This window comes from Geotrypetes seraphini, chromosome 11, assembly GCF_902459505.1.
Source record: "Geotrypetes seraphini chromosome 11, aGeoSer1.1, whole genome shotgun sequence".
NCBI lineage: Eukaryota > Metazoa > Chordata > Amphibia > Gymnophiona > Dermophiidae > Geotrypetes > Geotrypetes seraphini.
The window spans coordinates 127,703,005-127,716,136 of NC_047094.1; the positions used below are offsets into that span (position 1 = coordinate 127,703,005).

The 13,132-nt window shown below is 43.0% G+C and overlaps 1 protein-coding gene across 2 annotated transcripts in view; it reads right to left on the reverse strand.

Annotated features, from left to right (window-relative positions):
• Positions 1–216: 216 nt before the first annotated feature.
• Positions 217–13,132, reverse strand: part of LOC117345546 (FXYD domain-containing ion transport regulator 7-like) — a 40,150-nt gene continuing 27,234 nt past the window's right edge. The window contains exons 4-6 of one of the 2 annotated variants that reach the window (XM_033914353.1): positions 5,339–5,372; positions 5,152–5,189; positions 217–2,422 (exon numbers count right to left, since the gene is read on the reverse strand). In XM_033914353.1, the coding sequence (XP_033770244.1) occupies positions 2,361–2,422; positions 5,152–5,189; positions 5,339–5,372 (134 nt within the window). In that variant the 3' untranslated portion in view covers positions 217–2,360. Of the gene's footprint in view, positions 2,423–5,151; positions 5,193–5,338; positions 5,373–13,132 lie in introns of both variants that reach the window. The other variant, XM_033914351.1, reaches the window with a different exon arrangement.

Below are 13,132 nucleotides of genomic sequence, written 5' to 3' on the forward strand. Positions count from 1 at the left end.
CCGTATTCTAAATGAGGTCTCACTATAGCCTTATACAGGAGCATCAGTAGTCTGCATTTTTGCATAATTGTATTAAAGAAATTGCTTTAAGGTTCTTTGGTCAGTAACTAGTTATAAGCTAGTGTAGGATTACTAAGACACCAAAACAACAGAATAATATAAGCTTTTATTAAATCAAATTTGAAAGATTTTGTGAAATAAAACCTGCCACCTCCATCAATCCTCCTCTTTTGTCTTTGTGCATAAGATGATAAGGGACACGTTTGATATACTTAAACAATTATTTGTTTTTGAGACAAAATTACTCTAAAACTAGAGCAAGCTTTGCAGCCAAAGAGAACATTTTGTTTAATACTGTTTGCATTGTTATAAGCACAAAAGCCTTACAGACAGAGATAAGATATGTGCAAATTCTTGCAGTGCATCCTACTGATGCAATAGTCTTATAGATGCAAACATGCAGTCAGCTCAGTTATCCTATTCCTGGAACAAAATTTTTCTTCCTCCCCTCGCTATCAATTTTACTACATGCATACTATACTGGGATAAAAGAATGACAAAGGCCTTCTCTGATGTGAAATGAAACAGCCAAAGCCAGCATGGAAACACAAAAGATTGGACTCTGGTTTCTGCTGAAATGCCCAATTCTACAGTGATTTATGAAGATCAGGGCAGTCACATAAGGCAAGAGTTGCTCTCAATACTCTCCCTCTTCCATGAGCTTCCAACACCCTTCCCCTTCTATGAGCTTCTTAACTTGCTTGCTCAAAAGAGCAGTGTGGTGCCTAGGACAATTGCATTTCTTACCCATTCTTTGCAGTGATCCTGGTCCTAAGGAATGCTTAAGGGTAGGATAAGAGCACTGGGGGAGGAGGAATTGTGGGTGAGAGATAGGAAGGGAATGGATAGGGCATTAGGAGGGATAGGGAAATGTGGGGGAAAGATAGGCAGATACTCAAGGACTGAAGAGTATTTGGGAAAGATAGGTGGAAGATGGGGAAGGCTAGGTGAGTATGGCTGAAAGAGACAGGGAATAGTGAAAAATTGGGAGAGGCAAGGGAGTATGAGTATAAATTAGGCAATACAGAGTAAGGACCAGGAGGGATAGGGAGAAATGAAAGTGCCCTAGCCAGGGGAACAAGGGGTGGAATGTGAGGCATAATCTGGATTTGATAAGTGCACTTGTTTTGGCTGTCCAGTATTTGCTAGTTGTAAAAATAAAATATTTTCATAAAAACAAAGAGAATGAACGTACAAAGACAGGCATCTAAAGAGATGTGAGACAGTATAGAGCCCAGGGAGAGAAGGTACTATATACAGATTGATACTATAGGTATACATACACCAAAGATATTATGGGATAGATACTGTACATAAAAAGATAACTGTAGATTAATATCATGTTGATAATATTGTTAGATAAGATACCATAGACATTATAGAATAAGTTGTACAACAAAGTTACACAACTGTGGACCTCAAGGGTCACACATGGGTCCAGTTTTCAGGGTAATAAAACCCTTGAAGTTACCCTGATCCTTAGTCAAAAGTATGTTTTGTAGATATCCTGAACACCATGTCTGTTTGTAACCCTTAGTTACTGTATGCACCTCTACTGTAGATAAATACAGTGGTAGACAGATATAAATATATACATTGATATTAAAGCAATATATAGTAAGAATTTATAATTAAGATAGATAATATACAAAAGAGAAAATATGAGAGATCCAGATATATAATAAATTAAATAATCTTATAACCACTTTTGTATAGCATTTTAAAGAGCTCCTAAAGTGTTTCCTGGATTGTCCAAACATTTCATGACCACAGATGGACCCATCAAACTAGCCAAAGAACAAAGATCTTAGGTTGAAATAATCAACAACGGGGACAGAGAGGTGAGAGACTGGATGAATAGGGTTGAATGCTAGTAAATTACATAGCTCAGGACAAAATGTGCCTCCTAGAATCAACAGGAAAGTTGAAATGATACGTGGCCAAAGATGGTAGCCAGGAAGTACACCTACCTATGCAATGGTGTTCCTTGGATAATCTACTGCAGAATTTTGATAGCTGTAGTTTTGTGGCACAACTCTTCCTTTGCAATAGGTCACGCATGGAGCCATCCTGTTGGTTGGCTGGTGGCCCCATGGGTTGTCATACATTCTATTTCCCTTTGCAGTTGAGAAGTTCATGTGTGTAGAAAGAAATATTCCAATGAAGAAATAGTGAAGATGTCAGGAATCCCACCCATTCTCTAACCCTTCACTGACATCTTCACCCATACCACCAAAATTAGAGCCCTTATGCTGTTAGAAGGACTTGGTTCTGTCCAGGTCCAGTGATCCAGCCCGTGGTTAGTTCGTAACTTCAGCAGTTCTACAGCAGCCTCGAGCTTCAGGCAGGGCAGTGCCAGGAGCTGAGTGAGGAGAGAAGACGGGAAAGCAGCACAAGGGAACATAGAGAAAAAGAGAGAAAGAAACAAACAGAAAGAAAGGGAGACATAAAAAAGATGGAGGGTGAAAGCAAAAAGAAAATGAAGGGATGATGAATGGACATGAAGAAGTAGGAGCAGTGAAAACAAAGAAAATAGGGGTTGGAAGAGATGCAGAAAGGACAATGAGAATAGCAAGAAAGTGAGACATGGGTAGATATGCAAAAGGAGAGATAAAGAATGAGTAATAGAGGTGAGGAGATAAAATGGGAGAAGCCAAAGACAAAGAAAGAAAAAGTTGAGATATCTGTTTTCTTCCAGTTAATCATTATTCCACAATTTCCTTTATCTTATTCCACACCTTCCATAACCCATTACTGCAGTGCATGCTATCTGTACAGAAGTGTGAATTGTACTGGCATAGCACCTCTTTAGTGCATTTTCTTTGCTGTCTGTGGCTCAGTTAAACTAAACATAAACTTCCATTTGTATAGAAATCGATTATTCTAATTTATTTGAGTCTTGGCATGATTCGATTTATTGCAGTCTTAGAGAACATACAAGGTAGGCAAATGTTAATATCAATGTGTTAATACTAAACACAGGGAAAATCCGCTGAAATATATTTGTTTCAAACAAAGAATTCACACCACTGGGTCTTGCACTCATTCCACCCTATACTTTAAAAAAAATCATGGGGAAAAGGCCTCAGATTCCCACAATACAACCTTATCTAAACACATACAGTAAGAGTTGGCACAGAATGCACTTCTTGTACCTGTTTGGGCTAGCATCAGTCATTGACCAGATAAATTCCAGATAAATACATCTTTCAAGAGTTGAAGCTAAGAGGTAAAGATAGCACAATATCACAGTTGAAATGAGCATATATTCTCAGAACAAGTTCCAGTTGGGATAGCTCACAGAAGATAAGTGCTTTTTATTTTTCCACATTATTATACACGACATAAGGACCAAGCTTTATAGCTTTTTTACCCTTATCTATTATTTTTCTCCTTTTTACGGTGCTCTTTTCCTCAAAGATTGTAGTTCTTGCCCTTCTTCCCCAACTGTGTGAAGTTAGTCCATATATTTTGTTATGTGTTTTATTAACCTATCCTGGTTTTGTTTAGTACTTCTATTTTTAATTTGTTTTTATGTAATTTTTAATATTGTAATAATAATAATAATAATAACTTTATTCTTATATACCGCCAACAATCTTGCGACTTCTAGGCGGTTTATAATAAAGAGAAACTGTACATACAGCGAATTACAGAGTATAGCAGTGTACATCTGATAACAGGAACATTAATGATAATAACAACAGTTCGTATGCTGCAGGGCCTTGATGTGCAATGCGTCTTACAAAGAATTAGAAAAATTCCATAAATTGAATGGGATATTCATAGTTTGTGATTGGGGTTAGCAGTTTACAAATTCGGTTTTGGGAATGATATTACGAAGGGGGCTATTGCGAAGGGGGCTATTGTCCTGGTTCATTACCTAGGTGTTTCGAGAACAGGTACGTTTTTAGGTGTTTTCTAAATTCTCCATAGTCATTTGTGTGAGTAATTAGTTTTTCTAAGTCTTTGCCCCATAAGGCTGCTTGATACGATAGAAGTTGTTGGTGGTATCTCTTATATTTGCATCCTCTAGCCGGTGGGGAGACGAACTTCAGGTGTGTACTTCTCTCATGTCTGTTGGATGGGAATGAGAAGAGGTACACCGCCTAGGAACTTGATTAAGTGGTATAAAATTTTTTTAATAAACTTGAATTTAAAGACTGGAGGACATTCATAAAGATGTATTTATCTGGGTGTTTTCTGGCCAATCAATAATGCAAGATTGCACAGATATAAGAAGTGAAATCTGTGCCAACCTTTGCCCCCCCCCCCTTCTTTGTGGAACTCTTTCAAATGTACCTACGCCTGGAACAATCATACCCTAAATTTAGATCTGCTGTGACCCATGGCAGGAGAGATGCCCAATCTCTCCTGCCGCGGTTCGTGCCAGTTCGGGGGGAGGGGTGATAGCCATCGCGATCACAGCAGGAGAGATGCCCAACCTCTCCTGCCGAGACGCGACCCTCCCTCCCACCTCTGAACCAATATGGGCAGGAGGGAGCCCAACCCCTCCTGTCCACGACGACCCCCCCTAAGATACCTCATCTCTCCTGCCGCAATCCTCACCTCAAAGTGTTGCGGTTCATGAGATGAGGCATCTCTCCTGCCACAATCGTTGCGGTGGGGGGTGGGCAGGTTGCCGGGGCCGCTGAGTTGATCACAGCAGCCGCGATCAGCTCAGCAGCCCCTTTTCGGAACTTATACCTATTTTTACTTGGTCTAAGTCAAAATGTATAAGTTCCGACTAGGTAACCTGTTCAAGGTTTTGATTATACTTGTTGTACGACTAAGTCTAGGTTGGCCCACCTCCCGCCCTTTCCCCTCCTCTAAAAATGCCTCTTTTCACTCTAGGCGTTTAGAGGCAGGGGAAAGGCCTAAGCTGGTTTTAGATACGTTTAAAACCAGCTTTGATTATCGGTACTTGGACAATCTGGATTTCTGATCGTCCAAGTACCGATTTAGGCCCTTTTTTGGACTTTTTTTTATTATGAGCCCCATAGCATCTAAATCCATGCACCTAAAACAGTCAAGAGTTAAACCTTAACCTGGCTGCTAAACACATGGTTCTCAAGTCATGCCTTGGCTTACTTTGGGTGTGCCCAAGCTGTGTGTCATCCATCCCACTGCTACTACAAGACAACAGACGGAAGAGGGAGAAGAAGAGGAAGACAGAGAGAGAGAGAGAGAAGAGAAATGAAGTAGTACTATTAACTAATAAAACAATAAATTCAGTATCATGAAATAGAAACGCAAGTCTAGTTTTAGAGATACATACTTCAAATTATTCTTTTTGCACCTCAGTTTGCTACCTAGAGAGAGACAGAGCCAAAGAGAAAAATAAAGAGAAAGTTGCTTATTAATTTCCCCACACTGGGAAGAATTATTCACAAATGACACCATTTTTGTATCAGTATCATTTAACTGCCTGCCAAGTGTAGACTCTTTAGCAGAGCAAAAAATCACACAAGAAAGTAGGGGGAATATATAATAATTTGTGCTAAGAGCTAAATGCCAAAGTGCCAAGGGTAGCACCAGGTTAACTGTCAACAGGGGTGTAGCCATGAATGGGCCTGAACGGGCCTGGGAACAGTGATACACCTTGATAGCGTAGGCTCCCACAGTCCTGCCTCATTCCTTCAACGGGTCAGCACCCATGCTCAGCAATTCTCTCTTTTCTTCCACACACCCCCATGCAGCATTCCTCCTTCCCTCCTTTGTTCCGCTCCACTCTATTCTTGCTGTAATGGGACAACAGCAGCTATTCTCACACGTTGCCTGCCACTAATCCAGAAGTCGAACTTCTGCCTTGTCCCGCCCTCTGTTGCAGTTTCCTGTTTCTCTATACAGCAGAGGGGCGGCTTCTGGGCTTTGGGCAGGCATTGTGTGAAAATTGTTGCTGCTGCCTCATTGCAGCAAGAAGAGAGTAGAGCAAGATGAGAGAGGGAAGGAAAGATGATGCGTGGTAGAGGGAGAATTGCTAGAAATGGGGTGGAAGGAACTGGGGAGGAAGGGAGAGATGCAGCAGTGGGGTATGGGGGAAAAGAGAGATGATGCATGGGTGGGGAAGATAGAAAAATTGCTGGACATAGGATGGAGGGGACTGGGGAGGAAGCAGAGATGCAGCAATGGGGTGGAGGGGAATGAAAGATGTTGAACCCAGGGCACAAAGAAGGGGGGGGAGAGAGATGGTGGACAATGAGAGAGAGGGAAAGATGTTGGACATGGGGGTGGATCAGAGGGAGGGAGAGATATATAGAAGGTGGAGAGGGGAGAAAGAGGAATATGTTGGATCCAGAAGCTGAAGGGAATGATGGAAAGATGCTGGACAATGGGAGTGAGAGAGGAGAGAGAGAATGACGGTCAACTGGGAAGAGAGTAGGAAGAAAGAGTGAAGAGACAAGGAGATGAGAGGCTTTGAGGATGGGGAGGGGAAAAAGATGGAGCAGATGCTGAACTAGAAAGATGGAAGGAGGAAGACTTGGGAATGGCGTAACTATGTGGGAGAGGCCAAAAGGAGGAAGAGTAAGTGTCAAGGAAATGAATGAGAAGATATTGATTACAGAGGGTAGAAATGTGGTAATGTGGAGTAGATTAAAGATGAAAAGGAAGGAGTGAGATGAGGAATGGGAGAGCTAGTGCATGAGATGGAATTTGATAGGTAGCCGAAATGTAAAAAGAAGAAAGGTGAGAAAGAGGAACAAATATAAGTTGACATGCAGAAAAGAAAAGAAAAAAGAGAGGAAAGAGCTAAAAAGGAGCCATAAATATGTCAGAGGCAGGTGTAGTGAGGAAATAGAAAAGATAAATAGACATCAGCCACTTGAAAGAGAATTAGCAGACAACAGACCGGAAAACAGAAAAGAGAAACTGAAAACAACATGATTGAAAAATAAAATGTCCAGTCAAGAAAAATACAAACAAAACTTTTTATTTTGAATTTTTTAAATGGAATGTGTTAGCTTTGGGAAACGTGCATAGCAGATGTCTGTATTGTGTTCAGTAGAAAGGGAAATGCATTTCTGTTTTTATTTCTCCAGTGTTGCAGTACATACTAAGCTTAACTTCTTAGGGTTCTCAGTTCATCTTTTATTTATAAGAAATATTTTTATTTCTTATTTCTGAACCCTTGTTCTATATTTGGTGAGTCTATTGGTGTGATAGTAATAGTAGATGGTGAAATTGGAGGTGATCAGCAAGGAAGATCCTTCTTTATTTTCTAACCTGGGCCCTAGCATGTCTAACACTGGTCCTGACCCTTGCTATATAGCTGGTGAGGATCCACAAGCATCCCCAACTGATGGCCTGCTCAAAAGAAGGCCAGAACACCCTTCTATCAAGCTCTGCAATTGGTGACAGCATCCTTGAGCCACAACCAGTGCCCTCTTCTCTGCCCCCCTGTTCTTTCCCTGCTCCCCTTGCCATGCTTCCACTTTCCCTACCCCACCATACATCTTTAACTCTTCACAGAGCACGAGCAGCATCTCTAACCTGCTGCCAGTGTCAACCTCTGCTCTCCTTCTGATGTCACTTCCTGGTTCTGCAACCTGGAAGTGATTTCAGAAGGAGAGCCGAGGCTGGCAAGAGCAGCTGGTTGGAGATGCTGCTCATGCTGGCAGAGTTAAAGAGGTACAGGGGTTGGAGAGGAGGAGAGATGCCGGCACCCCCATGCTCCCCTTACTATGCCACTGTATGTCAGCATTAGTGGCTTAGGGATGTTGCTGCTGCCTTGCCAAGCTTGATAAAAATGGAGTTCTGGCTGCCTTCACAGAAAGTCTTCAGCTGATATAAGCTTGGGAATCCTCATTAGCTAAAATATTTATATTTAGAGGTGTTGGTAGAGCGTGGCAGAGAAAAATGTGTGCCCATCTACCATGGGATCAGGCCTTCCCACAGTGGCTGTCTGGCTATGCCACTGACTGTCAGGCAGTGGAAAGTGATGGTGCAAATACAAACAAATATACATGTATATATAAACACAGTTTAATATTTACAATATGACATATTAATGTTCCCTTTTATCAAGCCATGTTAAGGTTTTTTATCGCTGGCCACTGTGGAATAGGTTCCAGCTCTATGGGTGCTATGGGTGCCTAAGCACAATATTTTTGGGACCTCATGTGACCAGGGCCAGAGTGCAGTCCACCTCCCTCCCTTCCCCTCACCTTCCTGCAGTGGTGTACCCTAGGTTCAGCCCATAAGGGGATGTTCCGAGGCCGGCATCATAAACATCTTCCAGCAGCAGAAATGCTCACAAATCGCTGCTCTTGTTGAATTCAGGCCTTCCTCTATGCCGGGTTCCACCTACTTCCTGTTTCTGCAAAGGCAGAACCCAGCAGAGAGGAAGGCACAAAGCCAATAAGAGCATCAAGTTTTGAACGCTGCACTGCCAACCGGGGAGGGGGTGACAAAGAGAGGGAGGGGAGTGGAGCAGGAGAGAATTGCTGCACCAGACTAGGGAGAGGGAGGGAGAAGGAAGAGTAGAGGAAGGGACAGAAAGAAATGAAGAAGGAAAGGAGATGACAGATCATGGAGGGAGAGATGCCAGGGCATGGAAGGAAGGAAAGGAGACAGGTTCCAAACCAAGGGAAAAGGAGGGAATGAGGAAAAGGAAGGAGAAGAGATTCCAGAGCATGGAGGGGGAAGGAGAGATGGAAGAGAAGGCAAGGAGAGATGCCAAGACAGTGGGAGAGAGAAAGGAAGGAGACAGAGATGCCAGACCATGAGGTGGGGTGGGAAGGAAGGAAGGAAAATAAGAGAGCGGTGAAAAAGTATAGGAGAGGGGGTGGAGACAGAGAGATCAAAATGGAGAGGGAGTGAAGCAGGAATAAATAATGTCCAAAAGAGAGAAGCTTATGGATAGACAGCTTATGGAAGGGACATAGAAAGAAGGAAGATGCCATATGGAAGAGGGAGAAGGTGGACAGTGGATGGAAGGGGCAGAGAGAGAGGGTAGATAATGGATAGAAGGGGTAACGAAAGAGGGCATACAGTGGATGGAAGGGACAGAGAAAGATGGCAGAGGCTGGATGAAAAGGGCAGATGCTACATGGAAGGAAGAGAGAGGACAGACGCTGGATAGAAAGGAGAGAGTGATGAGAAGATGATTAAAGAAGAAACAACAAAAGGTAGAAAAGATACATATAAACACAGATTATTGTTGTATCTCTGTTTATATGTATGCTTCATTGATTGTACAGTCCTTCTTTGAAGTGAACCTCCTGGAACTTATGGTTGGGTGGTATACAAGAATAAAGATTATTATTATTATTTTGTTGTTGTTGCTTTAGAATAAAATAGTATTGTAGTTGTATTGATAAACATTTATAAACAGAATACAGAAATAAGGTAATCTTTTTATTGAACTAATTTTAATAAAATTTTTGCTAACATTTAGAGTTCAAATCCCCTTCCTCAGGATAGGATATCATAACAGCAGTATACTGTACTGTCCTGAAGAAGGAAGTTTTGGCCTTTAAAAGCTAATTGAAAAATGGATTAGTCCAATAAGATGGTATTTTTTTATTTTCCATTATTGTTTTATTTCTATTTGTTAATTTGTAAAGTGGTGATTGTTATTTGTCAATATTTTCAAATTTACATCTGTTATCTTTATATTTTGCACAGTATTAGGGGCCATGTGTCACTGTTTCTGGGGTGTTTCACTGTATAGAGCAGTGTTTCTCAAATTCTTCAAGCCAAGTACCCCCTAAGTCTAACAAATATTAAATAAGTACCCCTGACCACCCAAGCTCTGCCCCAGACCTGCCCAAGTGCAGCCCTAGACCCCACCCCCATTACTAATTGTAATACAATTTCTTCTATTCCTTTTTCATATACGCACAATATACACAGCAGATATAAATTCTCAAAATTGACATTTCAATTACTAAATTGAAAATAAAATAATTGTCCCTACCTTTGTTGTCTGGTGATTTTATTATTCTAATAATCTTTTCTCAGTCTCTGGTTGCACCTCATTCTATCTGTGCTCTTAACTGTGTTTCCAGGGCCTTCTTAGCTATTGACTGTTTTTCGCTCCTTCATTTTCTGCCCTGCATCCATCTTTGGTATTAACCTTTAACATTCAACTTTTTAAAAAGTTTCTGCTTTCATCTCCAAATCTGCTTTTCCATGTCTTACCTACACTTCCTATCTCTCTCCTTCCCATGGTCTGGAATTCCTCTCTTTCCCTCCCCATTTCCGTGGTCTGACATCCTTCCCTCCCTTCCCCCCATCATGGGCTGATATCTCTCTCCTTCCTTTCCCCTCTTCCTATAGTCTGGCAACTCTCTCCTCTCCATCCCACAGTCTGGCATCTCTGTCCTCTCGTTTTCACAGTCTGGAAACTATCTCTTCTTCCCACAGACTGGCAACTTTCTCCTTCCTGCAGTCTGGCAACTCTTTCTCCTCTCCTTTCCTTCCATTCCCTGGTCTAGCACCTCTCCCTTCCTTGAGTCATCTATCCTCCCCCCCAGTGTAACATTTCTCACCCCTTCCTCCTTTCTACCCCCTGCAGTCCATCTCCCTTCCTCCATTGCCCCCTCCCAGCCCAACATTTCTTCCTCGTTTCCCTCCACCAGTCCAACATTTTTTCTCTCTACCTCCTGCACACTTCCTCTCGTCTGCTCCTTATTACATCCCAACATCTCTCTCTCTCCCTCCATGAGTCCAAATTTTCACTCTATGCCCTCTCACCCTTCCCCTGAGCGTGACATTTCTCCTTCCCTACTTTCTGCCCTCCTTATCCAAAATCTCTTCCTCTCTCTCTCTCTTCATGAATCCAACACTTTCTGCCTCCTGCAAGCTTTTTTTCTTTCTCCTTGCCCTTTCCGTCAAGTGTGACATCCCTTCTTCCCATCCATCCACCCCCAGTTCATCTCTCCCCAATCCCACTCACAGTGTGCTTTCTCCCCATGCATCATTTTTCTGTCCCCTCCACTCCAGGTCCATTTCTCCCTCTCTCATCATTCACCCCTCCTACAAAAATTTTCCTTCCTTCCTTCCCTACCCCCAACCTTACTCAAAGCTAATATGAACCATCTCACCCTCCCCTCCAGAAAACAGAACCTCTCCCTTCCCTCCCCTTCAAACCCAACAGCACCTTTCCCTTCCCTTCCCCTTCTGCCAGGTCCAGCAGCACCTTTTTTCCCTTCTCTTTCCTTCCTTCCTGGTCCTTCTCCCTCTCTCATGTCCAGGAGTACCTCTTTTTCCTTCCCTTTCCCTCCTCCCCTGTTCAACAACACATCTCCCTTCCCCATGTACAATAGTACCTCTTCTTCCTTCCTTTTCCCTCCTCTCCTGACAAGCAGCATCTCTCCCTCTCCCTTCCCCATGTCCAGCAATACCTCTCCCCACCCCCAGCAGCAGCTCACTGTGTGCTTTTAACTTTCCCACACAGCTGCCGCTACTGTTAGTTTAGCCACATTTCCATCAGGCAGCCTTGGGGCCATTGCAAACCTGGCCCGCCTTCAATGATTAGAGGATAGTAGACTTGGGGGTAGGTCAGTAGAGTGGGCAGACCTGATGGGCTATGGCCCTTATCTGCCGTCATCTTCTATGTTTCTATATGTTTCTATGTTTCCTCTTTCATTGGAATGGGCTAGCCTAACAAAGGCCCCGAGGATGCCTGATAGAATTGTTGGCTAAACTAACACCAGTTGCAGCTGTGTGAGGAAGTTAAAAGCACACAGTGAGCTGCCACTGCTAGTCTCAGGGAGGGGGGCTGGGGAGAAAAGACAAGATTTGCAACAGCAGAAGGCATACAGCGCTGAAGCTGCATACCCCTTGACAATGGTATGTGTACCGCATGCTGAGAACTTCTCTGGTATAGAGTATGGCTTCTTGGCAGTTAAGTTTAACTTTTATCTACATATTTCTAGTTTTAGTTTGTGATTACTTATTCCATACTGGGTGAGGGTGTTTCTGTGTTTTGTATGTATGAAAAAGACATTGTTTTCTGTTAGCATTGACTGTGCAGGATTGATCTATATTAATCAGGTTTGTTTAGTTTTACAATGCCCACTGCAGTGTTTGATATGTTGTCTTTTCCTCATGGATTATTACTAAAAATATTTTTTTTCATTTAGGGGAGGGGGGTATTAAAAAATGATCAGCCCCGGGTGTTGAATATACTAGGTACACCAATGCCTTCCCAGTCTCTTTCAAAGTTGAAATCTTATTTTCCAGCGGGCCCCAGCATGGCAGTTATTGTCACAGGTTACCAGTGCTGCCTCGAAGCTTTCTGAATACTGCAATCTGCCTCCCTCTCCAACTTCCTGTTTCTACTTGGGTGAATAATGGCAGAAGGAAAGCTTTGAGGCAGCACCAGCAGCCTATTAGAATGGTTGCTGTGCCAGGGCCTCTCTGAAAAAGATTTCAACTTTGAAAGGAGACTAGGAAGGGATGAAGGAAGAAGGATAGAAGGTGAATAGATGCCTGGCCCATGGAGCCCCTTGGAGCTGTTTTAAGTTAGCCCAAGGGTGGGGAGGGATGAGAGCAGAGGGAAAAGCAGCAGATGAGGTAGGGGAGAAGTTGCATAGCAAGGGGCATAAAGGAGGAAGGGATGGATAAATGTTATACTGGGAGGGAGGAGAGATTACTCAAGGAAGGGAGAGATGTCAGATTCCAGAGATGGGTGATGGAAGAAAGGAGAGATAAGATGCCACGCCAGGGAATGGAAAGGAAGGAAGGGACAGAGATATGCCAGATTGCAGGAAGGAGAGGAGAGAGATACCAGACTGTGGGAAAGAGAGGAGAGAGATGCCAGGCTGTGGGAAGGAGAAAAGAGAGAGATACCAGACCAAGGGAAGGGGGGAAGGATGGCAAGAGATGTTGAACCACGGGAAAGGGGAGGGAAGGACAGAGAGATGTTAGACCATGGGAGAGGAGAGAGATGCCTGGGTGTGGGAAGGAGAAAAATGCCAGGCTATAGGGTGTGAGGGGGGAAGACAGAGATTGCAAACTATAGAAGAGGGAGAGAAAGGGAGGAGACTGTGCACAGGGATGGAAAGGAAGGAGAGAGACAGGGAGGATATGGTGCACAGCGATGGGTGTAGAAGGGAAGATAGGT